This window comes from Mitosporidium daphniae (genome assembly GCF_000760515.2).
Source record: "Mitosporidium daphniae strain UGP3 chromosome Unknown contig-74, whole genome shotgun sequence".
NCBI classification, from domain to species: Eukaryota; Fungi; Microsporidia; genus Mitosporidium; species Mitosporidium daphniae.
The window spans coordinates 1-25260 of NW_013546149.1; the positions used below are offsets into that span (position 1 = coordinate 1).

A 25260-nucleotide genomic window follows, 5' to 3' on the forward strand; every position below is an offset into this window, starting at 1 on the left:
GACATCCAAGAAAATGGCATATATTTCCAGAAAAGCAGTCAATATAATTTCGATTTTTTCGTTTGCATACCTTATCTTGGTTTCTTTTCTTCTGCTTCAGACATTCTTTTTTTTCCATTCATCACTGGAAAAAATTGTCGGCGGAGTCTTGGCAATATCCGGGCATGCTTTCCTGGTTGCAATAGATTTTCTAGATTTTGCTTAGCTTTATTCAAATCAATAAAACTCGATTATTTAAAGGGCCAGCATCAAGGCTGCGTGCATTTGTATCCGGTGAGTGAGAAAATCGGTTGCGCCAAGCCGCGGCCAATTTTTGGGTTTTTTAGTCTTTAATTTCGGAAAATTTTAAGCATCGATTCCGATGCCTAGCAAAGATTCTTTTAGAGGTGAAGATTCTCCTAGACAAAAGGATCGGTACGACACCAAGGAAAGGGATCGGTACGACACCAAGCAAAGAGATCGGTACGACACCAAGCAAAGAGATCGGTACGACACCAAGGAACGGCATAATAGTGATTCCAGGGAAAGACATCATCATCATTCCAGGGAAAGATACAGGGTTTCAAGACATTCTATTGAAGGTAGAGATCATGAAGATGATGGAAAAAGGGAACGACAACCTAAAGAAAGAAATGCATATTGTTCTTCTTCAAATTCGAGTGGTGATAAATACACAATTTCCAAAGAAGGGCCTAAAGACGTGTCTGCAAGTTATCACTTTGGCTATAAAAGATGCGATCGCGATTTTTCCGATAATTTTAGCAGTAAAAGTTCCGTTAAACTTGGACAAACATCTCGCCCCTTAAAGGATCATTTTCTTTCAAGCGAGCATCATAATTTAGCAAAGATCCAGAAATTAGAAGTAGCAGAAGATGTGGAAGAGGTGGAAGATCTAGGGTCTATTGATCCTGATATGGAGATTATGCGATCAATGGGATTCGGCTCGTTTTCATCCACCAAGGTAGGAGATTTGTATCTAAAAATTAGGGCCAGCATGTTTTGGGAGCCGATGTTTCTGCAGTCTCCACTAGTGCCCCGTTAAAGTACCGACAATACATGAACCGAGTAAATGGGTTCAATAAACCGCTTCAAAACTGACGCTATTTACCATTATCATGATGATGATTTATTATTCATACAAATTCAAAGCACCAAAAAACGAAAAGTTTCAACATCTCTGCAAAAGGAGCCGGTTTCTTTACACAAGGTCTCCTCAATTTTGGAGAACAGTCCAGGCAGTATTTTATCGACCATCTTAGCCATCATTATTCCATGCATTGCAAAGGATCTCTGCACAGAGCTAGCATTAACATAATCCAACGGCTGAATTCCAGTTTTACAGCTACTTTTTATGGTAGAAAAAATGGATTCCGAATCATTTTGTGCATGAATAGTACCATTTTGTTCCAAATATAATGAAGGAATAAAATAAGCTTCGGTCCTATTGTAAATCTTTGATGCATCCTTGAAGCGGTTCCTTTGAAGCGCATTTGGGTCCAATGGGAATGTATCAATGTGCTTGAGCGCTGAAATGGGCGATTCAAAGTTTGAAGTGAGATTTTCAAATAAAGAATAGAAATTAGCAGCGCTAGGCTTTCTAGATAAGGAAGTGACATGTTGCATGGAAATTTTTGAATCAGTTTCTGCATCAAAGACAATATTGTAAATTAGCTTTTGAGCGGTATAAGTAAGATGGACCGGGAAAGAGGGAAGCCGACTATCGGAACTTAAAGAACAATTTCGCGTATCAAATCTAGACATAGAAGCATAAGCGAGGGCTTCTAAACTTCCAAGACCCTTCTGCCCATAATAAATTGAAGAAAATAAATTCATGTCATACACAATATTTTTGTCAAGTCTCAATGGTAAAGTAATCCAAACAGGCAGTGGAGACAGGGGCGAGTGTATATCTAAAGTAAGAGCGGCGTCAGCCGTTAAGGGCATGCCAATCGATTCTTTAGAAGATTGAATCCAATAGGAAATAAGAAGTGACATATTATCATCAATTGGAATGTCAAGCAAAGACATGGTATCAAAAACAAGAAAAAGCGGCACTGAACGAATTAGCATGGAGACTTCTTTCGCAAACATCGAGCAAAAAGAATTTGAATTCCAAAAATCATTTCTTAACGACGGATAGGCTACAACAAAACTGTGGAAAAACAAAAAATCATCAAAAGATGACCGAGAATTAAGAAACTCCGTGCACCTATTGGACAAATACTTTAGAGACTCGAGCTTTAACAGGCCGTTGATTGTGTTAAAGGCAGTAATTTTGAAAACCTCCGCTTTTAAGATGTGGAAATTTATCGCAAGGGTTGCTGCAGAAATGGCAAGCGAATATGGGTTCGTCAAATCAAGTGTACTCAGTTGGCTATTCAGAAAATATTGACAAACATCGTCAGAAAGCAACAGTTTGCTCAACTCGGCTATAGAGCTGCAGGATCGCAAGGCCATGCGCCCTTTTATCAAAATCATAGATAGGACATCGGTTTGTTGCACACCTTTCGAAGGGAAATTAATAGATGAGCGTTGAAAATATTCAGCAAGCTTTGATTGGTTTGACACCGGTATCGACCAGAATCTGGGATTACTTTCATATTCCACTTTCAGTTTTTCCAGACCTTTAAGGTCAAAGAGAAGGGGGGGCAGTTTCTTTGCGCTTGAAAAGCTGCAGCTTATATTTGACTGATTGGCCAGAGAGTGGCCAATTAGCAAGCTGCTGATGTTATTGATAAATGAGTGGATCCCCTTAATTCTGTTCGTATTTCTCAACTTACTAGATTCCCCATTAGATAATTCTTGGATTGAATTTCCAGAAAAAAGACGGGCAACCCAGGAATGTTGAGACATCTTAAACAGAGTTGGTCCAGAGTCGGAATAGCTATTTACCTTGATTTCTTCCCATGGAGACAGATGCCAAAGCGTGTTATTTCGGGGGAAACCAAGTCTCCAAAGCAGATCAAGCTTCGGCCTTCTTCCATATCTAAAATTTGGATGGAACGTTAAATTTGAATCACTTCGAAATATAACTTGCGGCTCACCAAAGGCAGAGGAAGAGTTGATGAACTTTACCTTTTCATCATCCAAAAGCATGCTGTTGTTGAGCATCCTAACCATTGGAAGCACGAAATAAGATTGCGAATCCGGAAAGCTTGCAATATTCTTATGCAGCTCCTTGCTTAATTGGTCCATCGACTCGGGCGTCATAAAACAATTTCCATCAAAGACCATTGTCCACGTGGCATTGATAGTTTTACCCAATTCGATTGCAACATTTCTCCCACCATTGTTGTTAATGGCATACAAGTTTTTGGAATGGTAAATGTGGTCGATGCCGCTTAACCTCGTGGCTGGCGAGAGTCGGAAAAACAATGGGGAATGCAGAAAATCGGTGATCTGGAATTTGTTTACATCAAAAGCAGATCTTTTGTACACCTCATAGTCGAAGGGGATGATTCTGTACGCTTGATTATATTCTGTCAAAAGCGACTCGATTCTTTTTCTTTTGGCGTTATCAAATATTCTATTTAGGATCCAAAACTTGTATATTCGCAATGAGGAAAAATCTGATTCGTGTTCCAATACGAACTTTAGATTTAGAATTGTCTGCTCATGGGTATGTCTTGGGGGGAGATCGTTTCCAATAATCCGGATATAAATAGCAAATATATTTTCATTTGGGATCAAGTTCCACTTCATGGAAGAAAAGTGTCCAAAAGAATATTGTTGTACGCCCTTAGCCCCATACAATAACACGATAAACAGGATGCTTGAGATCTTGGGAAAAAGACCAAAAAGACTGTCTTTCTTTGACATGGATACTAAAAAATTATCCCTACCAATAAATAATTACGGAGCCTCAAAATCACGTCGACACATAATGTTTTGATCAATGGGAGACCAAAAGGGAAGTCTCCGTTCAATTGGCCCCAAGAGCCGAAACCAGACCAAAAGTAACACTCCGAGTTTGTAATTTTGAAAATGCAATCTTCTGACCTTGGTATGCTCTCAAATTTACATTTTTGATTTATAGAAGAGGCGCTGGATGACGAGTTCTATAGCCTATCTGCAGACCAGGATACTTGCAAGCTTTCCTTTGAGAATGACGACATCCAGGAGAATAAATCAGAGTCGTTGAATGATAACCATCATACGCTGTCTTCTCTGTGTCAGGAGATAAGTCATGTTTCGAATTTTAAAAACTCAAATTTCGCGAACTTCTTACAAGAATGCTCCATCAGGCAAGATGATGAATTCTCTTGGCTCGAAGAAGAGCACCGTGACGAGGAAGAGGCACATGGGCCCCCCAAAAGAAAGGCATTTCACTTTTATTTTTATTTGAAGGGAAAATCAAAGAAGAAAAAAAGAGATGATGATGTCGACATTTCGTCGTCATCGACGCCATATTTGTCTGCTGAATGTTCTAAAATAATGTGCCAAGCTAACAGTAATTTTGTATCGAAAAACTATCCGGCTGCCATTGATGGATATTTAAATGTCATACGGATAGCGCCCAATACGCACGAGGCATATTCTACGCTTGGGATTATTTACAAAGAAATGGGGGAGTCCATCAAGGCATTCAATTATGCCCTGATCTCGCTTCATCTTTCTGAAAGCGACTCTTTGGATGGATCGTGTTGGCGCAAATTGGCGCTCGAAGCCATCTCCCTTTCGCTATCTACCGAGGCAATCTATTGCTTTAATAGAGCCATTAGGCGGGATTGGAAAGATATTTCTTCAATTTGGATAAGGATGCTTTTATTTCATGAAAGAAGGGACCGTCGAAGGGTGGCAGACAGCTGTGTCTTGCTTTTGAAAAGCTCTCCATTTCATCCTTTAATTTTAAGGCTGTTGATTCACATTCATTTAGCCCTCAATGAGCCTATAAGGTTAGTAGGGATCTTGGAAAGCATGCTGTTGACTTCTTCTGCAAGCATCTCACGTTGGACTTATTTCCACTTGAGATTTTTATGCCGTCTTTATGTCCACCTGAATGACTATGGAAGATTATTTTCGGCTTTACCCGGAGTCATCATTTGGATGAGAAAATCGTTTTCGGACTTTCCTTGCTCGCCATTGAAAGAAGATGACCCTGTGAGCGCGATAATCTGTAAAGAATCCATTAATTATGAAGTTGGAACAATGTTTTGCGAGTTGAACTCTCTTTGTTCGCCATTTGATTCCATATTCCATGGTTCGTTAGTCAATGATCTTCCGATCTCGACAAGTGTCTCTGAAGATGGCAGTTTGAACATTTTCGCATACGAGCAACAGATTCTAAGCAAAGAAGACCGGTCTCTACGACCTGTCGACGTAGAGGCGGAGAAAGGAGAGCTTATACTGGCCGATCCATTGGCTTATCGTTCAAGCTGGTTCGATTACATGCCTATGGATATTCAAGCCTATTACTTATCATCAGCCATATATGCTAACATGAACCATTACTTTGAGGTAGCCATTGCATATTTACTTTTAGACACTTTGGAAAGTGTTCAAGTCAAAATACGAGTCATCCTCACCAGAAGTAATATCTCGTTTAGCTATCGAATATGGAAAGTCAAAATTCGAGCTCCATGATCTGGTTGGAGCTGCCAATCTTTTTACTTCTGTTTCGGCAGAATCTGATCAATACATTTCTGCCCAATGCTATCTTGCAAGATCTTATCGCCAACTTGATATGGAGCCGGAGGCAATTCGTATTTTCAGCTCCATATTATCACTGGATCCTCTTTGCGACGATGCAAATGTTTCCTTGGCTGAAATCTATGCATCTCATGGCGACTCTTTGAGATCACAATTCCATGCTGCAAAAGTTGCCTCTCTACTTAACCCTCAAGACATCGGTGGGGGCAAAGATACATCTGGTTGTTTAAAAATTTCGGTTGCCGAATTATTTCGGAAATTATCGCATATTGAAGAGGAGAGCCCTGAAACCGAAGACGAGGATTCTCTAAATCTGCCCAGCCAAGATGAAGCAAAAGGATCCCTTATAGCCTCGTTTCCTAATAGAAGCGATTCAAGGCGTCCCAGAAGACCGCGTATTTCGGCGCTCAATACCAGTCTTTTGAAATGCTCCAAACCCATTTATGTGTTTGAGAGCATAGTTCCCTTTCGAATTGGAGATCAAAACTTCCCATTTGTCAGGGCAATCTCTTACACCAGATATGATGAACAGGGCTGCAAGCAAGTAAGACTGCTTTACAAACGATCTCTGCTTCTTTTGGCGTCCGTGTCAAAGAACGAGTTTCTGATGGCAGCTGGTCTTTTGGTTTCCGACTTTATCAACAATGGCCATTTCTATCGAGAAGGCCATGGGGAATTGAGGACATTTTCGTCGCGTTCGTTGCGTAAGGTCAGAAAGGATCTAGCTTTGAATGTATACCAGGATCCAGAGATCTTCACCATCATCCATGCACTTTCTAGAGACATTTGCCCTGAGGAAGGTAACCGAGGACTCCGAGAAACCCTTTTACAGGCCTGCCATGGACTGACCGTTCAGGAGTGGTTTGACATCATTTTCAAGGTTTCCATGCTTTTGATACCCAATGTAGTTTTCTAAAACGGCCGTTGAATTAAGCGACCACAAGTCGGCTCTCGCAGCGTTGGTTCATGCTTCATCGTCAAATATTTTCTATTATCGGAACGAATACAAGCTGATTCTTCTGTGTTCCATCCTTACCATCGGGTATCTTACAAACGACATTCATGCTGTCGGGAAAATCATTCGTGTCTTTTTGTTCTTGAACCCCAGATCGACATCCTATGACTACTTGTGCTCGTATTTTTTGTTGTCCCTGGGCCTGTTTTCGCACGACTTGGTGACCAACGCAAGCAATTTGAAGTTTTTCCTTCGAAATGAAAAACGGCCAGTCATCTCGGCCCATTGCTCATCTTTTGCTGCCACCTTGTGTGCACACTCCTATTTGGCATCAAAGAGTTATGGAGATGCTCTTATTTACTATGAAAAAGCTCTACAAAACGCCCCAAACCATCCTTTGTTGCTATTGTGCATTGCAACGACCCATCTGCTCAAATCCATACAAAGGGTCTCTCCAAATCCACAGGCCCAATTTCTGCAAGTACGAGGGGATGCATGATCACTAATTATTAGGGTCTTTCTTTCATGATGAAATATGCTGCAATTAGAACCGCCAGCACTCCAATAGAGGTAGCCTATAATCTTGGACGGTTTTTTGACCATGTTGGGATGCACTCCCGCTCTGTATTTTACTATGAAAAGGCGCTAAATTTAGCGCCCATTTGCTCCGACAACCACATCACGCTTTTTTATGCGAGGCAAAATTTAAGTTTGGCTTATTTGCGCTCTGGGAACATTAAATTGGCTTCTAATTGCATTAAACAAAATATTTTTTAAAATGCATACAATTTTCACCACCAAATTTAAACTCATTGTTTCTGCTGCCACCTGTTCAAGACTGAACGATGCTGTCAAATTCTATGCAATCTTGAGGGAGATCAACATTGAGGGCATGAAAGCACAGTACCTTCAAATCCCCCATTCCAAGCCTCCAAGCACGGTTTTCATCACTGCAAGGACAATTTTTGGCAACCTGTCGGCCAGGAATGTCCTATCAAACGCCTTTTTGCCGCAAAATTACCCGAGCTCCGTATTTCCTCAGTATATGCCCTTTATAAAATGGCTATTCTTTCAAAATGTTATGGGCGCCGCCATCTGCGGTATTTAATGTTGCTAACAATAGTGATGTCGACTCAGTCTCTTTTGTTGGCCATTGGACTTGGTGCGTCCAGCTCGTTAAAAGTTGCAGCCACGTTCCAATGGGTCATAAAGGATGCCCTTGGTCAAATAGGCGGCATTTTGGCGGCCGGGGTTTTGGGTAATTTTGCCCCACATATTTGATAGGGAAAAGGTTTGATTTGGATACAAAACGGCTTCGGTTCCTGTGCGTTTTGGGCCTGGGTGTGGCTAGCTTTGTCGAAATTTCCACGCTATATTGGCCATCGTATTTCCTAGTCTTAGGAGGCTGTGCAAACTTCAGTATTTCCTTGCTGTTTTATTGTAGTAAAAAATATTTGTTGGGTAATCTCATCGGCAACAAGGGCGTCCATTTTGAGGGCATTTTCGAGGGAAGAAAATCTTGGCGATCTGACTGCCAAGTATGCATCCCAATCTACAGCGGCCAGTTTACTGGGAACTGGTCTTGGGCTCGGCGTCTCTCATTTGTTTTCACTATCGACCTTTTCAAGTTTCTCGCTAACTTATGTCCCTTTCAGCATTGGGCTTTTATGTGGACTCTACAAAACAACCCTGTATATTAGAGTGACCAACTTGAAATTTGCGAGTCTGGTGTGCATTTTTTGTGATTTTGAACGGCAGGCCAAAACGTCTGTGTCAGATGATTTGCATGTGCTTCACGGCTTTTTAAAAAATTACAATTTAATTTCTCCAGATTCAATCCACAACTTTCAATTGGCTCCTCCACAAAGGCTTTGTATAAACTACCCCATTTCGAATCTTGATGGGTTGTCACAAGATATCTGCATTTTTGACTCGGATTCTTTTTTGCTTTGCAAGCATCTGTACTCTTCAAAAACATATTTATGGATTAAAGAGCACGCATCGTTTCGGCAAGTGGTGGAATCTGTGGTGTACTCGCTCTTCTTTGATGCATGGAACTTTGCGCCCGATGTTTCCCACATTCTGGTCAGGTTATTTGTACAAAAACTTGTGACAGAATCTTTTTGGAACCTGGAGTCTTTTGTCCCGCTATCGCCTGAGCTGAGTCAAATATGTTTTCTAAAATCTATTGGCTAATCTCAATTATGTTAATTTTGAACGCAATTATTTCACTATTGCTAATTTTTAAAATTATGACAAATAATTTTGAATTTAATTTAACGCACCTCAATGGAGGGGCGGCTTGATTAAAAGCTATTAGATTTTATTTTAATAAAGCTAGTTAGGCATGCCTTTGTGAAGCATTGAAAATCTGAAAGCTCAAGATGTCAGTGGCATTAGTTACAATTATTGTCCGAATGAAGCGCACAAATAAACTCAAATATGATTTGGTTTGGATCGGGATTCATTTTTGAATAGTGGTCCATAGCTACGCGCAAAAGCGAAGATTTTGAGGCAGTCGGACGAATAGATAATTTATAAACTTTCCTGTATCTACGAAGAGCTTCTAAATTTAGAAACTCAATAGGTTGCGGGTACTTCTTTTTATACAAATTTGCAGATTTCCTTTTTGGCAAGGCAAAGTCTGAGGTTCCTGAGGCCCTTTGCTGTCGAGGCGAAAGCATTTGAGAAGGATATCCCTTAAGTGCAGACGATAACTCTGGAGTTTGATGATGGCGTTCAGATTGTCTTCGTACTAATGTCCCTTCAGATAGCTTTTTTAGCAATGCTCGTTTTCCAAGAGGACTAGGCTTTTTCTTTTTAAAGCTGTTATATTCAGATAGCAGTACAAACGAGGAAGCTGATGAATTGAGAGAAGTGGAGGAAGCAGATGAAGAAGATGCCGATGATGGCGACGATGGTGAAATTTGCGGTGATAGTGTTGCTGATAAGGATGTTGTCTCGTTTTGATCTTCAAATTTGTTTGGCAATTTTACAGGTGCCTCTTGAAAAAGATCAGTTTTATCACTTTCGTGCGTTATTTTACACTTATCCGGCTCGTTTTGCGAAAATTCAGAGCCTGGTTTTTCAGTCGCTAACGCAATGAAATTTCGAGCTGCTGATTCTCTATTAGCAAGTAGCTCATTTAAATTAGGAGATGTCGACCTTGAATCAGATGGAGAAGTGATAGATATGTGTTTCCCATAATGCGAAATTATCTCTGCAGATGGAGAAAATGCTTCGGGTTGTCGAAAGGATTCCATTGGATGACAATGCTCATCTGCTACAAATTCGGACCTTATATTTGAATAGTCTTTTGTTTTAAACGTGATCTTCGTTGCCATCTTATTTGTGATATTTTCTTTATAATAAAAGTACAAGGATTTAATGCCAATTTACGGTCTTCTTCACGGATAAGAATCAATTGAAAATATGTTGTTAAGATGAGTATGTAAAATAATAATTGGTCAAGCTTGGTATTCACATTCGCACCTCAATTATTGGCTGATTAGAAATGATTGTGATTTGATTACAACATTTCAACTAGCCATGAATTAATTTATGTGGTGCTTTTTTAGATTTAAAAATACTTTACTTGGATAAATTTTACATGCATCGGAACAAAAAATGGCACTGCAAGACACGGCAGGGGGATTTTCATTTTAGCGGGGCTACTTTGGAATTATTGAGTTTCAATGCTTTGCGGGTTTCTTCGACACGATTGCAATTGCACGGAGATTTGATGCAAGAGACACATTTTTTTGCGTAACTCTTGTTCTTTCCAAGAATCTTTGCCCAAAACGATGTGTGTTTGGGCTTACACGGAGACTGCGAGCTATTTACATCCTCTATGCGATCAAAAATTACACAAGAGGACGAATCCGTTTTATCCTCTGCGCCCTGTTCACTTTTGTCGTGTAGCAGGAAATTTTCAAAGGTCTTTTTGCCTTCCATTCTTTTTCGATGGAGCCATTCATAGTGGAGATGATATAAATTTTTGATGGGCGATCTTTGATTGTTTTTGAATTCATGGTAGTATTCGTATTTTGAATAGCCCAGTGAAATTAGCTCTTGTAGAGTTTCTTCATCCAAAACGTCGAGTATGTTTGGGCGGTAGGGGACACCAGAGACTGGGCCGTATTTGTAGCCCAGAATCGTCCAAGGATGGTTTTTGATTTCCTCCAGGGTGGCTCTTCGCCGAGGGTGAATGTCTAGCATGCGAGAGAGCAGCGAAATTGCATCGGATGACAAGTAAAAAGGTGTCCCATAGCTTCCTTTGGCAATGGACGCATACAAATCCGTAATGGTGGCACCTTGAAAGGGCAATCCTCCAGTAATCATCATATAAAGAATGACGCCCAAAGACCATACATCGACCTCGGGCCCCACATATTCAATGCCTTGAGTCATTTCGGGGGCAGCGTAGAAAGGAGACCCGCAAAAGGTATTGAGAAATCCATGCTCATTCCATGTATTTCCAAAGCCAAAATCAATCAACTTGACCGTCCTGCAATCAGCATCCTTCATCAGCAGGTTTTCGGGCTTCAAATCGCGATGAACAATGCTTGACTACATGGGTTATGATGGCCATCTTGTGCCTACCTCGTGGCAATAATCGACGGCGGAAACTATTTGCCTGAAAAAAGACCTTGCCTCAAGTTCAGATAATTTCCCTTTCGACGTAATATAGTCATGAAGCTCCCCTTTGGTGCAGTGTTCCATGATGATGTAAGTGGTCGGCTTGGTCTCCACGATATCTATGATTTTGACAATATTTGGGTGGTGCAATATTTTTAAAAGCCTAAGCTCTCTCGACACATTTTTCTTTTCCCTCGAGCTCTTGAGGGCGGTCATATCGATCCTTTTTATGGCAAACTAAACAATCAGATTGCAATGGTTACATATTCTCCAGAATTTCTATGTTTGACCAGATAGACTTTTCCAAACGTGCCCTTGCCGAGCTCTGACACAATTTCATAGTAAATGTCTATGACTGGCTCTCCGAAGGCTTTGAAGAATGGAGATGCCGTTTCTGTGAGGAAATATGAGGCCGGATGAAGCGATTCCAGCTTTTCCTCGATTTTTAACGGCACATTTTTAATGAGGTCCCTGTTTTTCCGCGGTGGGCTTTGGGGTGAAGAGGGTGCGGCCAAATTTTGGTCCCTAATGGATCTCTCAATCCTTTGGGCAAGTGTTGAGGGTTGGGTTAGCGAGGGGTTGACTGTTTTCATCGAGCAGATATGCCAAAGTGGTGCTTCCAGATATTTTAGGCTGTCTCTAGCTTACGACGAAATTCGCTTTTGGCCATAGGCTCATTTTCGTTGCTAAGATGAGGAGTAACCGAATTAAATTTAGGGAAAAGCGTGCGACATTCTAAAGTAGGAATTGAAAATTGAATTGCAATTTTGAAGTGCGTAAATTGGGGTTCCTTTGGGCCCATTCAAGATTGCAATGCATGAAGCAGATAATAAGGCAAATCTGTAGGGGGACATCCAGACTGGTGCCGGCCACTCATCATGTAATTTAAAATGGCTGCATTTGTAAATCGGTGTATTTGTAAATGGCTGCATTTGTAAATGGCTGCATTAAATTTAGTCTTGATGTGAAATTGATAGTTTGATTTTTTCAAATTAACCATGCAATCCCTTAATTTGTTTTCTTTTGTGTGCCTTCTCTTCGTTGTGTTGCAATTGGCAGTTTCCGTTGCGACACAATTGACTCCAAACTTTGAAATCGTTGTTACCAGGGATGGCCTTCAGTCAGCCAGCCAAAGGTCGGTGTTTTGTTGTCTTATTTCGTAGAATTTCGAATTCCAAAATTTCCCAGCATCTGCTGGACCTCCAGGAAAAAAACATGCTAAAACTTACCATTGATTCGTTTTCTGTCCCCGACGTGCCAAAGAAGGATACCGTCTTCCATTACATCTGTGCACTTCGCGGCGAGCATGTTTTCAAATGTTTTCCCGGGACCCTGGAAAGCAAAAAGTATGCGTTTACAATTGTAAGATGACGAGCCGGCATTAACTTATCATCTTAGGATCCGGTGAAAGAATACTTTGTGTCTGGATCTTTTAATTTGGTGCTGTACTCCTCCTTCATCTCCATGCAGGACGGAAAGTCTCACATTTCGAATCAGTTCCAAACGGATCTTGGCAGGTTGGATATTTCTCGGAAAGCAGACCAAGCTACAATCAATGCCGACAGATTGTCTATGTTGGGGCCGAACGCATGGAGAGACTCGTGTGGCCCGCTTCCAGAAGTTGTATCAAGCGGAGAGCCAAAGTCCCCCCCAAAAGCAAGCACCTTGCTTTCTTTTGTTTTTGTGTTTTTAGTGATCGTTGTGCCTTGGGTTTCGCTACTTTATTTGGTAAGACGCGACCATCTTTTATGTTCTCGCTAGTGGAGGCAATCGAACATTAACATGCACGGGATCTTCGATTTTTCGGCTCTTGGCTTTGTGTTTTTCCTTTCGTTTTTGGCATCCATTCTTTCACTGATGCTTGTCCTAGTCATCAATTGGCTATGGCTGGATATCTTCACCACCTTAAAATACCTTTCGTTGTCAAGTTTTATTACAGCCTTTTCTGTGATCGGCATGGCATGCTCCGCATAAGTCATCAATAAACTAGATTACACTTGACTCTGATTATCGACATACTTATTCACCAGATCTAGTAGACTCTCCGAGTTGGCTTGATTTTTATTTGAGGAGACAAGTCTTTTGCCTCTTGATCGCGATTTTGCGAGGTTGACACCAAAGCCCGCAGAAGTAGAGTTCATGTCCAGATGATCGCCCTCATCACATTGATCATCGGAAGACGATGACGATGTTATTCTTAATTTATACTCATCCTCAGGTGTGAATGGAGCAGACTCTGATCCTGCAAGAATAGAAAGCCCAATATTTCTTATGGGAGACGTAACTGATAAGCCGCTTTGCGGATTTTTCGGCTTTGCATACGAGCCGAGTGGCGGCAGTTGCCTTGCCGGTTGCTTTTTAAGGGTCTTGGCACCGAAATCAAGGAGCCGGCTAAGATACATCGTACCAGAGGGACCAGGTGTCCATTCGGGAAACTTTTCTTTGAAGTTGAGAAAGGATTTCTCCATCTTTCCATGCTCAGATTGAAAGTAGTGCATGTTTTGATTCTTTTTCGGCTCCGTTACGCATCCATACTAAAATTTAGACCCATTATGGCGGCAAAAACTTACCTTGGGATTTCCATTTTTATAGAAATCAAAGAGGGCAAAAGAGCAAACATACCCGAGGCCGTCCACATGTACAGAAAAGTCCTTGAAAAAGCTAATGATTGCGGTTGAGCATTTTGGAAGCGAAAAGCACATGATGATGGGCGTCAAAACGATGCTTAGCATTTCGTGCAAAAAGATCGCAATTTTGTAGTGAAATAGCGACGAAAACTCGTTTCTGACCGTTTTGGTGTGAAGCGCATTTTTCCAGTGCAACGGAAGGTACCTCAAGTGGAATGTCACTTTGTTGAGCAGCTCCTCTGGCTTGTATATGATTGTTTCGTCGGGAATCAAATACCTGCAAAAGGCAACAAAGACACCCAATACACCGATATACCAAAGCATTGTTCTTCCCGTGGTGACTTCCAAATCCAATAAAAGGTCTTCCACCAAAAGACCCCATAATATCAACACAAAGGCCAAAGATCCGGCGACAAAGCCAAAAAATCTAGTGTTTCAATATTGCAACGCAATTACTTGGCGGCAATTGCGACAAGATGGCCCGGGTACAACGAAGTGTATGTTTTTGCCGCCGAAAGGCTTTGATTGATGCGCTCATCAAAGAACGATTGCAGCTCATTCAACTCCCGAAATTGCCATAGCGCATAGGGGGTGTATTGGCGCGTTCCAAGCATTTTTGGATTGTGGTACAATTCCTAAAAGATAAAGCGCACCACAAGTGACTACTTCTCCATAGCGAAAAATGAAATATACGCCCAAAAAGGCCAAGATGAACGGGCTTGCCAATAAGTTCATAAATGCCATGATGACAAAGCGCTTCCGAAGCTCCAGGGCCAGCTCGCTTACTTGCACGTTTTCGACAAACTTTTTTCTTATGTGGCCGTTTGAATCGAAAACAAACTGAAGAATGCAAATGGACAAGTTGATTTCCATCGTTTTGGTGAGCAGCGGCTGCGTACCAAAAACGACCGGAAATGGTGGATGAAGGTCCAAAATGTTCTTGTTCAGCAAAGAAAGAAAGTAGTTTTCCTTGCGTAATATCCTGTTTGCGATAACTAGCGTGTGAGATACACCAACGTGCGGTACCATGCGCATCTAGCTGCATTCCGGAAGGATCCAGCGGGAATTTGTCGTTTACCTCGATGACCTTTTTAATGATGTCTTGGATGGAAAGCGTTGCGAGGTCGCGATCTGGGATGTCCAGAAGATGAGTATATATGTCCCGTATCTTTACCAAGTCATTATACTCAAAGACGAGCTTCAGAATCTGCCAAATCCAATAGCTGATGAAGATGACAAAACATATGCCCCAAAAGAAAGAGATGTTGAGCATCCTATTGAGATGGATGAAATTTATCAATTTCCGATGGCGTATGTCGGAGCTGGAATCCGGGTTCAACAGACACTTATAATCAATGCAATTGAGCAAAAACAGGAAGAAGATCACAATGAACCCAATGGTGAACACAGAGCAGATGCGCTGGAAAAGCATCACCTTAAAGCCCTTGCCCTTGTAATAGTCGTATATCTAGGGATATGCAGGCAATCTTAACCTGGATCAGCAACTGGTCGATGTTCAAGGTACTTTGCCACAATTGCAGGGCCTTTTTTCTTCCAATGCTCGCATGCGTTGCATCGATCGCATCTCCGTGCTGCACGTTCGCCGCATCTGCATTTGCAAGAAGCCTCTTGGAATGGTAAGGCACCGATTTTGGCGACCTTTTATTTTTCAAGTTCTTCATTTCAACGAGCAGAGACGAGGAAAGTATATCGTCGTTCGAATTTCCGGCAAAGTAGTTGGCCGGGTTGTTCTGGTTTAGAGGCGTTGTCTCCGAGATAAAATCAAAGTTAATGGAGGAAGAATCAGAGTCCTCGTTAAAGGAGGCACCGTTGTGCATTCAGTTGGAAATTACAAAATTGTAATCAGCCGCAATTGGTAGAATACATCCATCAAAACCATCAAAATAAGTTTTCTTTGATCATAAGTGGAGCTTATTTAAAATTAATTTTAAATGCCTCATATTTCGCCAAAGACCATCATCATCTTGGGGGGCAGTGGATTCCTTGGAAGACACATTTGCGAGCTTGGGTCGTCCCTTGGCCACAAGATGATCTCGTTGTCCAGATCTGGAGGCCCCGACACATCTTGTGCCGCAAATGCGGTCGAATGGAGGAAATTTGACATTTTCGATGCAATGCCCGACTCGTGTGTCAATGTCGACCAGCTGGATGCCGGCGTGAAAGACATCTTTTCCAATGCCGATGCGGTGATCCATTCGATGGGCATTTTGTTTGAACCCAGCTTCTTTGACTACAAAAAGATCCTCAATTGCAATGCCTCACAACTGACATCTACTAAAGACACCTATGAGCTAATAAATAGAGATTCGGCGCTCAAACTTGCCATGCTTGCATACCAGTTTCCATCTATAAAGACGTTTGCGTTTGTATCGGCGTGTCATGCTTCTTTCCCCTTCATCCCAGCGCGGTATCTTTCCGCAAAAATTGAGGCAGAAAAGGGAGTCTCCTCATTAGACCGCTTCAGGACCTTGATATTCAGACCTGGAATGATATCTTCGCCAGATCGACCAATAACTGCCGTCGCATCCTCTCTTTCAACATTGTTTCGTTCGATTCCCATATTACCAGATATGTGCCCAAGTTGGGCTAAGGCTGAACCTTTGCCTGCCACCGCCGTGGCAAAGGCCATCATATGCGCAATCGATGCTGATGGAACGACGCCCAGTACCGAAATCTTTGAAATCGACGATATCAAGCAAGATGTTGGCCATTAATTTACGTTGTTTTATTTTTTAAATACAAATATTGAGATCGATCGCCAGCCGCGTTCCTCACTTAGTGTGGGGGTGGGGCGAGGGGTTAGGAGGGTTATGCTATTTTTGTTCTCTTTGTAAGCGTATCGGCTCCTTCTGGCCGGCATTCCGAGGCATTTTTTACAGTTTCAACGTTCGAGGCTGCTAATGTCTCCGACTGTGCAGCATTCGCAGCCGCCGAGCTTAGCAAACCTGGTCTGGGGAAGTTTTTGAAAACTTCATTAGGCAAATTGGATCTAAAATTAGCATATTAGGAGGGCAAGGGGGAACCTTTTAATTTCGCGAATGTACAACTTCATTTCGGAGTCATATTTATCCCAACCAAGACAGAGCCTCTGGAACTCCGCAACGGGGATGGAAAGATTGAGTTTTCTTGATCCGACGTCTTGAGCTAAAAGTAACATAAACCATCAAATGGCATACCATTTGGGGGTTGGATCTCTAATGCTATATAAAAGGAGATAGTAAAGGTAGGCTCCGTGGTTGTTTCTTTATTGACATCCTGTTGATCGGGTTGAGGCAAATATTGCAGATATTTAAAAACATGTTCGTCTGGCTGTAGATAAAGCGTCTTCTCAAAACCCTCGGGATAAGGAGGTGCAGAAACAAGCGCCATCACTTGCTCCAATTTGAGAACAAGTAAGCGGATTTTGGACTCCACAAATCCGCTCCACATTTTGAATTTTTCCTGGTCTTTACATACCCCGACGATTTGGATAAAATGCCGAAAGCGAGCAAAGAAATCGGAGGGTGCAAATAGGTCTGCCCACGTTGCGTGGCCATTCTCGATTTCGATGCAAATTTTTGCGCCTGCGAAATGACGATTTGAAAAGCGTACCTCTTTCTAGCTCCGCAATCATCACTCTTAGCGTAGAGTTGCTAACGTTGTGTGTGGAGCACATGGAAGGATATGCTGGAGTTATTATTGGCATTCGATGGTTGCGATCAGATGGATTTACCTTTGGTTAAAAGGTAAACATACCCTTGGGTTCCAGACCCTCATGTTCAAGTGGTAATCCTCGATATGTTTTAACATAATCGGCTGCGGCCACTTCCAGGAATAATAAATGGCAAAAAACCTAGAAACAACCCTGAATGCAGAAGAGTTTGGATAAAGTTGGCATATTCTTGCCACAAGAATTGCGCAAGCCACACCGCCAACATACCCCATCACGTTGCTGTAAAGAGACCGACCTAAAGTTATGACGGTTCTCTGCATACGTTGAGCCCAAAACTTTACGCACCGAAGAGCAGTATGAAAGGTAGGCACATTTGGGACCAGACTCAATATTTCATCTGTCGTTCGAGAGCCTAAAATGAGCAAAACAGCACGCCACCGTTAATGCTCAATGTGCATTTCTCATCTAGATTTTTCAAAAGAGAATTGTTGAGCAAGTTTAAATTATCTGGAATCGCTTCAAGATGTAATCTACAAAACAACAGGTCAATCTAAAAGCAAAATTATAAACCAAATCAAATGACCATACAGAAATGCCATCAAAAATTAGCTTCATAATTGGAACGTAGGCTTCGGGAACTCGAGTGATCTCGGTCACATCGTTCATGCCCTTGAGCTCTTCAAAAAAGGGCCCAAAGAAATCCTGTCTTGACACGTGTATTGGGACAATACACAGGGTGTCAATGTCGGCGCCTGTTGTGATCGTTAGCAATGTATGGAAAACCTTTCGCATGGACGCCCAAACGATAGGAGCCAAACGTGTATATTTTGCCCCCGGTCTCGGATGCCTCTGATTCGCTCATGCCCTGCTCTACGGCACGTTTTTTCACAAAAGTTCTAACAATGTCATTAAGACGGCCCAGCACGATTTCTCTCTTATAGCCTTCCTCATCTGACTCGAAAAAATCGCTTTCTCGGAGCGTATCAACAAGTAATGATGTGAGCTCGATGTCTCTAGCTGTAGGGAAATTTAGGGTAATCGGTTCTGTTATTCCTAAATGCCTTTGTGAAGATGGCCTATTTCAGGTGAGCATGATATTCATGGGAATACCTCTGGGGAGTTGTCATCAGCAAAAAGTAAATTAATAATCAAAATAAAATATAAATTTCCACAATTTAAACATGAAGCATGTTCCCCAAGTCTGTTTGACGCTGTTGTTTTTCCTGCTGTCTATTTATCTTTTTGTGTGTAGCCTTTTTAGAATTAGAAAAATCTTAAACCATGAGTCTACGATGCTCGGGCCTGAACACAATACCATCTTTGACCAGTTATATTTTGAAATTTATGGAGACCACCAAGAGATAATTTTAAAATTCAACCCCATTAATGCAGCAATGTCCAAATATGGCATGGGTCCTCTTCCTGTGATCGGTGGGTTTAATGATGCTGGAGATTCTTGGCTTCCATCAAGATTCAACAGATCAATTTTGTACCTAATTGATGCCATGAGATTTGATTTTACCATTCCCATTGAGGATGATGCTTTAAGAAATGCAAACTTTCACAATCGCCTACCGGCTCTCAACGACTCTGATGGCAACTTTTCGTTTTACCAATCGATTTTTATCTCCGATCCGCCCACAACATCGCAGCAAAGAGTTACTTCAATAGCGTCTGGCTCATTGCCAAATTTTATCGAGGCCGCCTTTAACTTTGCAATGATCGAAAGCGTTCAAGATAACTTTTTGAAACAGGCAAAAGCCGTGCTCGGGCCAAAAGCAATATATTTCTTTGGAGATTCAATCTGGACTAGCCTATTCCCTTCCATCCTATCAAACGATACCGATAAAACAGGGGCCGAGAGGACTTTGCATGAGTTTGAGCAAAAAAACGTCCATGCCGACTATTCATTCCACATCTACGATTTAGACACCGTCGATAGGAATATCATTAAAAGGGTCGGTCCATTTCTAAACAATCACATGGTCTCCGATACGTCGCCATTTATGCTTATATGTCATTTTCTTGGCGTCGATCATTGCGGCCACAAACATGGGCCAAATTCAAGGTTTATGTCCGATAAATTGGATGAGATAAACTCCTTCATTGATTTTACCAAATCGCGGCTTGATCAGTCTACTCTTTTCTATATTTTTGGCGATCACGGGATGACCGATAACGGAGAGCATGGGGGTTCTTCTTTAAAGGAAATAGCGGCCGGGTTGACAATGTTCTCTCGAAGCCCGTTGAATATCCTCAATTGCATTGAAAAGGCTCTGTATGGTGTTCCTGAGCACTGCCCATTATTTGGTGCGTTGCAACTTGAATTTGAGTCTTTGAAGGGATTTTTTAACAAATTGAACACCATCAAACACTCGACCTTTGTGGAGTATGACTTTCTTGGATTGTCCAAATTCATTCCAATATCATCGAAAATGGACAAGGTTTCTCAAGTGGATTTTGGCGTCAATCTTTGCCTACTAATGGGACTTCCCATCCCATATTCATCTCTTGGAATAGTTATCCCAGAATTATATTTTGCTGTAGACCCGTTTTCGGTTTTTTGTTGTGCCGAAATTTCAACGGTTCAACTGCAAGTTTTATTGAGGAAATTTCGGGTTCAGAATGGTCTGTTTTTATTGAGAGTGGTTCGGTTGAACCTGCTCTCCGTGATTCGCTATTACCGAACGCTAGAATCGCCACAAAGCTTACACACAGGTTCGATTGTTGGTCAAATGATGTCTCAATTTGAGAAATATGAATGCGCTCTTATGGATGATGAGCAAGATTTACACCTGCACTATGAAAAGGTAGAGGACTATATTGTTGCGTATATGACTATGTTATGCACACTAGTTATCAAGGGGCGGTCCTCTTGGGCGCATCAAAATGAATTTATGTTGCTGTTTTCGATTTTTGTTCTTTTTGTTGCCTTGGTTTTCGTACTGACCTTGGGGGTTAAAAGATCGCTTTTAAAGGCCGGTGTGGAGCGGTGGATAAGCATTCCCAACCTTGCCGTGTGCTCGATCCTAGTGTTGCATGGAGTTTCTTACTTTTCCAACAGCTTTATTATTTACGAGTATGACATTGTACGCTATGTGTTGTCCTCTTTTTTTCTTTCCCTGTTTTTTTATAGACTCAAAAGCTCCGCCCGCTTGTCTCTCTCCGATTCATACACCCTTCTAAAGGTGCTTGCTATACTCAAGCTGTCTTACTATTTTGGTGCATGCAGAGAGGAACAGGACCTTTGCCGCTACATTTCAAGAGATTTTGTTGATAGCCTTTCGTCTCAATATCCTGGGCTCGTTGTTTTTGCTTTCTTTCTGTGTTTTGTGGTTTCAATTTCATTGTGCCGAAGATTATTTCCGCTTCCAACGCCACATTTTCTTAACCTCGCTTTTGCTTCGCTTTTGATATTTGTACGATGGACATGCATGCTGATGCTAGAAAATCTCCACTTGCACGACAACCCAAAAACGGCGTACATTTTATCTTTGCTGGTAGCCAACATCCCGAAACTTGTATATTCCAACTTCTTTGTTGGTCTTTTGGTGTTCAGCGCTCTCAAAGTATTGTGTTTTTTGCCAATTGTTTTCATATTGCTCCGGCCTACATTTGGGGCTTTTACTATGCTGTCAACGCTATTTTTGGTGGATGCCCTTGAACTTGCTGATCCCCGACATGTGCCTACAGCATTCAAATGTGTCCTTCTTTTCTTTTCCTCGATTTTTGTCTTTTTTACATCGGGACATCAATTTTCTTTTTCAACCATCCAATGGGAAGTGTCTTTTTATGGCTTTCTTGATCCCAGCCATTGTGTGGCAGGGCTTTTCATCTTCATCAACGTATTTGGGCCTTCCATGCTTGTATATTGTTTATCACACGATCCCAAAGACGATTTGACCAATTTCGATTTTTTTCTTCTGTCCTGCCTGATGCTTATGATTTCTTGCTTCCTATTTAGACAACACTTGATGCTTTGGGCAGTGTTTGCTCCAAAATTAATTTTTATTCTTCTATTTACGCTCGTTTTTGGCGTTCTATCCCTGTTCAAGGACACTTCATTTCTTGCAAAAAGCACCGAACAGCAAGGGGAAATTGGCTATTAGGTCTTTTGTGATCACCTGCTCCATGCTCATATCCTTCCCTATTCCCGTAGAAATGGCCCCCAGTTTTGTGTCGTTTTTTCTTATGATCACTTTTCCCGCAATACGGGAAATCTTGGACAAATCATCTCCAGAAGGCTCTTCACCATTCCAAAATTGATATATGTGTCCAATAAATTTTGATAGCGTAACGCCATGTTCCATCGGCAGATTGTTGATCGTCTTTGTAATAAGCCCTAATCTTATATCTTCCTCCCGGCGGTAGGCAATCGCATCCAATTCCGGATGTGTGATGAATGGAAATAGCGGCTCGGGAAGGTCTGAAAAGAATTTCAACACAATGCCAGCTAAAATGGGTGGGCTCTGCGTTTCAAGAATCGAAGCTAAAACAAAAATAACACAACCGGGCGTTACGTCCCTCAGCTTCAAACTTGATGCCCACCGCATCTACAATGGCGGCATCGGAACATGAACAGAGATAATCATTCAAACTCCCTAGTTTCTCAATTTCAAGGGGATTACCGTTTTTTTCAATTAGCTTAAAGCAAGCCTGGAGTATGGCTGGATATTGTTCATCCCTCCAGGCAAGTAGATCAATCAAAAACACCCCAAACGAAAGGTCTTCAAATTAGACGTCATATCCATACATTTCAATTGCCCAGCAACAGGGTGTTCAATCGTCACCATCTCTGGAATCGTAGATTTAGGTCTACACTTGTCCGAATCAAGAGAAAACTCTCCCAAATCACCGGTTGAGCTCGTTGATGAGCTTGTAAGAAGCTTGAAATTTATCAAGCCGCCGCATACCTTAAACAGGGCATCGACAAAAGAAAATTGATTTTCAACTAATTGGTGATGATTAAATGATTCCCTCAAACCTAGATACTGGAAAGCAGCTTTCAACAGCTGAGATCTTGATTTGCCAAACTCAGAAAGAAGCTTTTCGTTTAGTTGAATCAATCTTACTTGGTTGGCCTTTGCAAGTAGCGCTATTTGGGCTGCCCTTCTCTTTCCAAAACTCCCCATTTGGATACGCAGGTCCTTCTAAACATAATCACCAAGACAATTACTTCTGTTTGCCCCATCATATTTTCGAAATAATTTTCCTTAAATAAGGAGAGCAGCTACGATGAGCATTGGGCAGTACCTTTGACACACAATCTCTTCTTTCGTTAAATTCGGCCTCAGAGTTATTCAAATCAAGCATAATGATATTGATCTGTGTAGCCTGTTCCAAAAGATCGACTCTAAAAAGCTTCAATATTACAACATTAAATTCTTCAAGAAACTTTTTCCTTAGCTCAATGATTGCTTTGTAGGAATCGAAAATCGACGTACACTTTCCATCATCTCTCAAATGCTGATACCTTGAAAGAAGCACACTCATCCCAGATAAGTACTCCAATTCAAGGACATAGCTAAAGGTAAGCTAAAAAATGTACTGATTATTTAAAAAATTATAAAGCTCATTCGTTTCTGGAAGTATGCTGAGATCGATTTCCTGCAAAGTGGAGTCTAAAATATTAATCATTGGTTAAAAATTCGGTGATCAATTTTTTTCCAATTTCACGGTCAGATTGTAAAATTCGGAAAGGACTCGACCCCTGCAATGTGATTGGCCCCTTTAGCGTCCGGTTGAAACTTGGTTCTTTCGGCACCAATGCCAAGCTTCGTTAACTTCTACTGGGTGTGTAAGTTTACCAGTCTTGAAAGTTGCCTGCTATATTTATCAATGTCCCTATGCAGATTCAGTAGTTTCTTTAAATGAGCTCATCAAAACTCTGTTTATATATATATGCATATTGCTCTCTTATGTTGATCTATTCGCTATTCTTTCTGACTTCACAAGTAGCTTGCAGTTCCATCATAAAAGATTCTCATCTAGATCTGCCTTCAAGCAAGGTAATTTCAGGAAATCTGGGCATAATGACAGACGGCAATATGGACAGGGTATTGAATTTATTATTCTTAATCACTAGCTTCTTAAAGAGAGCAAGGTTTCAGGTATCCTTATCTACAGTGAAAATTGCAATTCTTGTCTCACGCCACTAATAGTAAAAATCCTTCACTGATTACTAATAATATAGGAATTTAGCAAGGCTTCGAAAGCTCTGGAAGACGACGAAAAGATAAAAATGTATGCAATGGACAGTAAAACAGGAAAAAAGCTTGTGAAACTTGCGTGTATCGATAAGGTTCCGACTGTATTGGTGCATAGAATTGGCGATGGATTTATTGCTTATCCTCATGACTTTCCGTTTAGTGAAAAAAAATTTGTCGAATTTTTAAGCAAGATAGCATGCATGGGTTATGATGAGGGACAGACGAATTGGCTCAAATATGTTCTTCCCGGTGTCGCTACGTTTGTGATCCCTGTTCCAGCGAATTGTGCCGGCATCACAATTCCCCTAGGTGACCCTACCACCGAGACTAATAGAGCATAAACTAGAGTAAAACCTAACCCTAAATAAACTTCAATGTGTCATCGTTTTATTGAGCAATAAACTTCACAAGATCACCAATACTTTGGCAAGCAAAAGTGGGCCTCTTATCTGTTGGAGTTTCGCTCAACTCTTTTCTGGTTGAATATCCAGAAAACACAAGTAGTGTGTTTATTCCACCCTTATGGCCAAAAACAATATCGGTGTCCAATCGATCTCCAACCATGCAGGTGCGTTTGGGGTCAATATGTAACTTTTCCGTTATGCAGTCAAGGAGTTTGATTGATGGCTTTCCTATTATGGTTGGAATTCGTCCAGATGAATAGATTAGGAACGAGGAGATGCTTCCCGTGCCTGGTAACGAACCGTCTTTCATGACCAATATATTATCCATATTGGTAGTGATGAATTCTGCCTCATACGCACCTTCAATAGTTATTTAAGGTCCTAAAATAGTTACCTGAGGTATCATTAACGTGTCTTAGGTATGTGTTTGCAAGAGCCAGTTTGTCATAGGATAGCTTGGAATCGAGCCCGACAATCACAGCGTCAACCTAAAAAAATATACTTCACAAAACCTTTTCAGGCCTGGCGTCGTAATTTGTCCCATCCTCATTAATGTAGAAGATGCGCAAGTTCGTTAATTCTAGCTCTTCAACGATACCCGGACCTCCCAATACAAATATGTTATTATGTATGGGAGAGATATGAGTAATGTATTGAGCAGCGGCAGAAGTTGAGGTAAAAATGTCATCAATCGAAACATGAGTTAAGCCGAACGAATGGAAAATATCAACAAAATCTCTTCTGGAGTGAAGAGAATTGTTGGAGACAAATATAACTCTTTTTCCGAGTGAATGTAAATATTGCAATGCTTCAACAGAGCCTGGGATAGGTGTTTGATATCCAAGCCATATGACACCTACATTTAATTGAGAGAAATACCATCGCAGTCAAAAAGAAAGGTATCATTTCCATTTATAAATGCTTGGGCCTCTGAAGCAGAAGTAATCTCGATCATCATAAAAATAGATGTTATGTTGATACATCTTTTGATCAAAGGGTAAAAACCCAAGCAATAAATTAAAATTGTAAATTTAACGGGGCATCGGCGTATTTTTGCCAAATCAAACGCAAATTTATGGGTGTAAATAACAGAAGAGATTACTTC

General features: G+C 41.3%; 14 protein-coding genes across 14 annotated transcripts; 7 read left to right on the forward strand and 7 right to left on the reverse strand.

Annotated features, from left to right (window-relative positions):
- Positions 1-361: 361 nt before the first annotated feature.
- Positions 362-1098, forward strand: DI09_74p10 (splicing factor; the record flags this gene model as incomplete). The annotated part of the gene is made up of 2 exons (XM_013381346.1): positions 362-961; positions 988-1098. The coding sequence occupies 2 exons, from the start codon at positions 362-364 to the stop codon at positions 1096-1098; spliced, it is 711 nt and encodes a 236-aa protein (XP_013236800.1).
- A 45-nt stretch (positions 1099-1143) lies between these two features.
- Positions 1144-3819, reverse strand: DI09_74p20 (uncharacterized protein; the record flags this gene model as incomplete). The annotated part of the gene is made up of 1 exon (XM_013381347.1): positions 1144-3819. One exon carries the CDS (start codon positions 3817-3819, stop codon positions 1144-1146), a length of 2676 nt encoding a protein of 891 aa, XP_013236801.1.
- Positions 3820-3984: 165 nt separating this feature from the next.
- On the forward strand, positions 3985-6565 carry DI09_74p30 (uncharacterized protein; the record flags this gene model as incomplete). The annotated part of the gene is made up of 3 exons (XM_013381348.1): positions 3985-4003; positions 4040-5457; positions 5504-6565. The coding sequence occupies 3 exons, from the start codon at positions 3985-3987 to the stop codon at positions 6563-6565; spliced, it is 2499 nt and encodes an 832-aa protein (XP_013236802.1).
- A 1164-nt stretch (positions 6566-7729) lies between these two features.
- On the forward strand, positions 7730-8800 carry DI09_74p40 (uncharacterized protein; the record flags this gene model as incomplete). Its single annotated transcript, XM_013381349.1, has 2 exons — positions 7730-7862; positions 8049-8800. The coding sequence occupies 2 exons, from the start codon at positions 7730-7732 to the stop codon at positions 8798-8800; spliced, it is 885 nt and encodes a 294-aa protein (XP_013236803.1).
- A 200-nt stretch (positions 8801-9000) lies between these two features.
- On the reverse strand, positions 9001-9948 carry DI09_74p50 (uncharacterized protein; the record flags this gene model as incomplete). Its single annotated transcript, XM_013381350.1, has 1 exon — positions 9001-9948. One exon carries the CDS (start codon positions 9946-9948, stop codon positions 9001-9003), a length of 948 nt encoding a protein of 315 aa, XP_013236804.1.
- A 313-nt stretch (positions 9949-10261) lies between these two features.
- On the reverse strand, positions 10262-12044 carry DI09_74p60 (MARK2 serine/threonine-protein kinase; the record flags this gene model as incomplete). The annotated part of the gene is made up of 3 exons (XM_013381351.1): positions 10262-11173; positions 11506-11825; positions 11891-12044. The coding sequence occupies 3 exons, from the start codon at positions 12042-12044 to the stop codon at positions 10262-10264; spliced, it is 1386 nt and encodes a 461-aa protein (XP_013236805.1).
- Positions 12045-12352: 308 nt separating this feature from the next.
- On the forward strand, positions 12353-13151 carry DI09_74p70 (uncharacterized protein; the record flags this gene model as incomplete). Its single annotated transcript, XM_013381352.1, has 3 exons — positions 12353-12604; positions 12641-12970; positions 13113-13151. The coding sequence occupies 3 exons, from the start codon at positions 12353-12355 to the stop codon at positions 13149-13151; spliced, it is 621 nt and encodes a 206-aa protein (XP_013236806.1).
- An 82-nt stretch (positions 13152-13233) lies between these two features.
- Positions 13234-15301, reverse strand: DI09_74p80 (uncharacterized protein; the record flags this gene model as incomplete). The annotated part of the gene is made up of 4 exons (XM_013381353.1): positions 13234-13776; positions 13813-14296; positions 14326-14504; positions 14585-15301. 4 exons carry the CDS (start codon positions 15299-15301, stop codon positions 13234-13236), a joined length of 1923 nt encoding a protein of 640 aa, XP_013236807.1.
- Positions 15302-15821: 520 nt separating this feature from the next.
- DI09_74p90 (uncharacterized protein) lies at positions 15822-16604 on the forward strand (the record flags this gene model as incomplete). Its single annotated transcript, XM_013381354.1, has 1 exon — positions 15822-16604. The coding sequence occupies one exon, from the start codon at positions 15822-15824 to the stop codon at positions 16602-16604; it is 783 nt and encodes a 260-aa protein (XP_013236808.1).
- Positions 16605-16885: 281 nt separating this feature from the next.
- On the reverse strand, positions 16886-18404 carry DI09_74p100 (poly(A) polymerase; the record flags this gene model as incomplete). Its single annotated transcript, XM_013381341.1, has 7 exons — positions 16886-17028; positions 17052-17453; positions 17482-17602; positions 17626-17954; positions 17981-18092; positions 18113-18294; positions 18326-18404. 7 exons carry the CDS (start codon positions 18402-18404, stop codon positions 16886-16888), a joined length of 1368 nt encoding a protein of 455 aa, XP_013236795.1.
- A 430-nt stretch (positions 18405-18834) lies between these two features.
- Positions 18835-20819, forward strand: DI09_74p110 (GPI ethanolamine phosphate transferase; the record flags this gene model as incomplete). Its single annotated transcript, XM_013381342.1, has 2 exons — positions 18835-20631; positions 20679-20819. 2 exons carry the CDS (start codon positions 18835-18837, stop codon positions 20817-20819), a joined length of 1938 nt encoding a protein of 645 aa, XP_013236796.1.
- Positions 20820-21603: 784 nt separating this feature from the next.
- DI09_74p120 (uncharacterized protein) lies at positions 21604-23035 on the reverse strand (the record flags this gene model as incomplete). Its single annotated transcript, XM_013381343.1, has 3 exons — positions 21604-22031; positions 22296-22692; positions 22796-23035. The coding sequence occupies 3 exons, from the start codon at positions 23033-23035 to the stop codon at positions 21604-21606; spliced, it is 1065 nt and encodes a 354-aa protein (XP_013236797.1).
- A 539-nt stretch (positions 23036-23574) lies between these two features.
- Positions 23575-24092, forward strand: DI09_74p130 (uncharacterized protein; the record flags this gene model as incomplete). Its single annotated transcript, XM_013381344.1, has 3 exons — positions 23575-23598; positions 23628-23702; positions 23748-24092. The coding sequence occupies 3 exons, from the start codon at positions 23575-23577 to the stop codon at positions 24090-24092; spliced, it is 444 nt and encodes a 147-aa protein (XP_013236798.1).
- Positions 24093-24138: 46 nt separating this feature from the next.
- Positions 24139-25110, reverse strand: DI09_74p140 (haloacid dehalogenase-like hydrolase; the record flags this gene model as incomplete). The annotated part of the gene is made up of 4 exons (XM_013381345.1): positions 24139-24515; positions 24550-24643; positions 24668-25011; positions 25035-25110. 4 exons carry the CDS (start codon positions 25108-25110, stop codon positions 24139-24141), a joined length of 891 nt encoding a protein of 296 aa, XP_013236799.1.
- Positions 25111-25260: the final 150 nt, after the last annotated feature.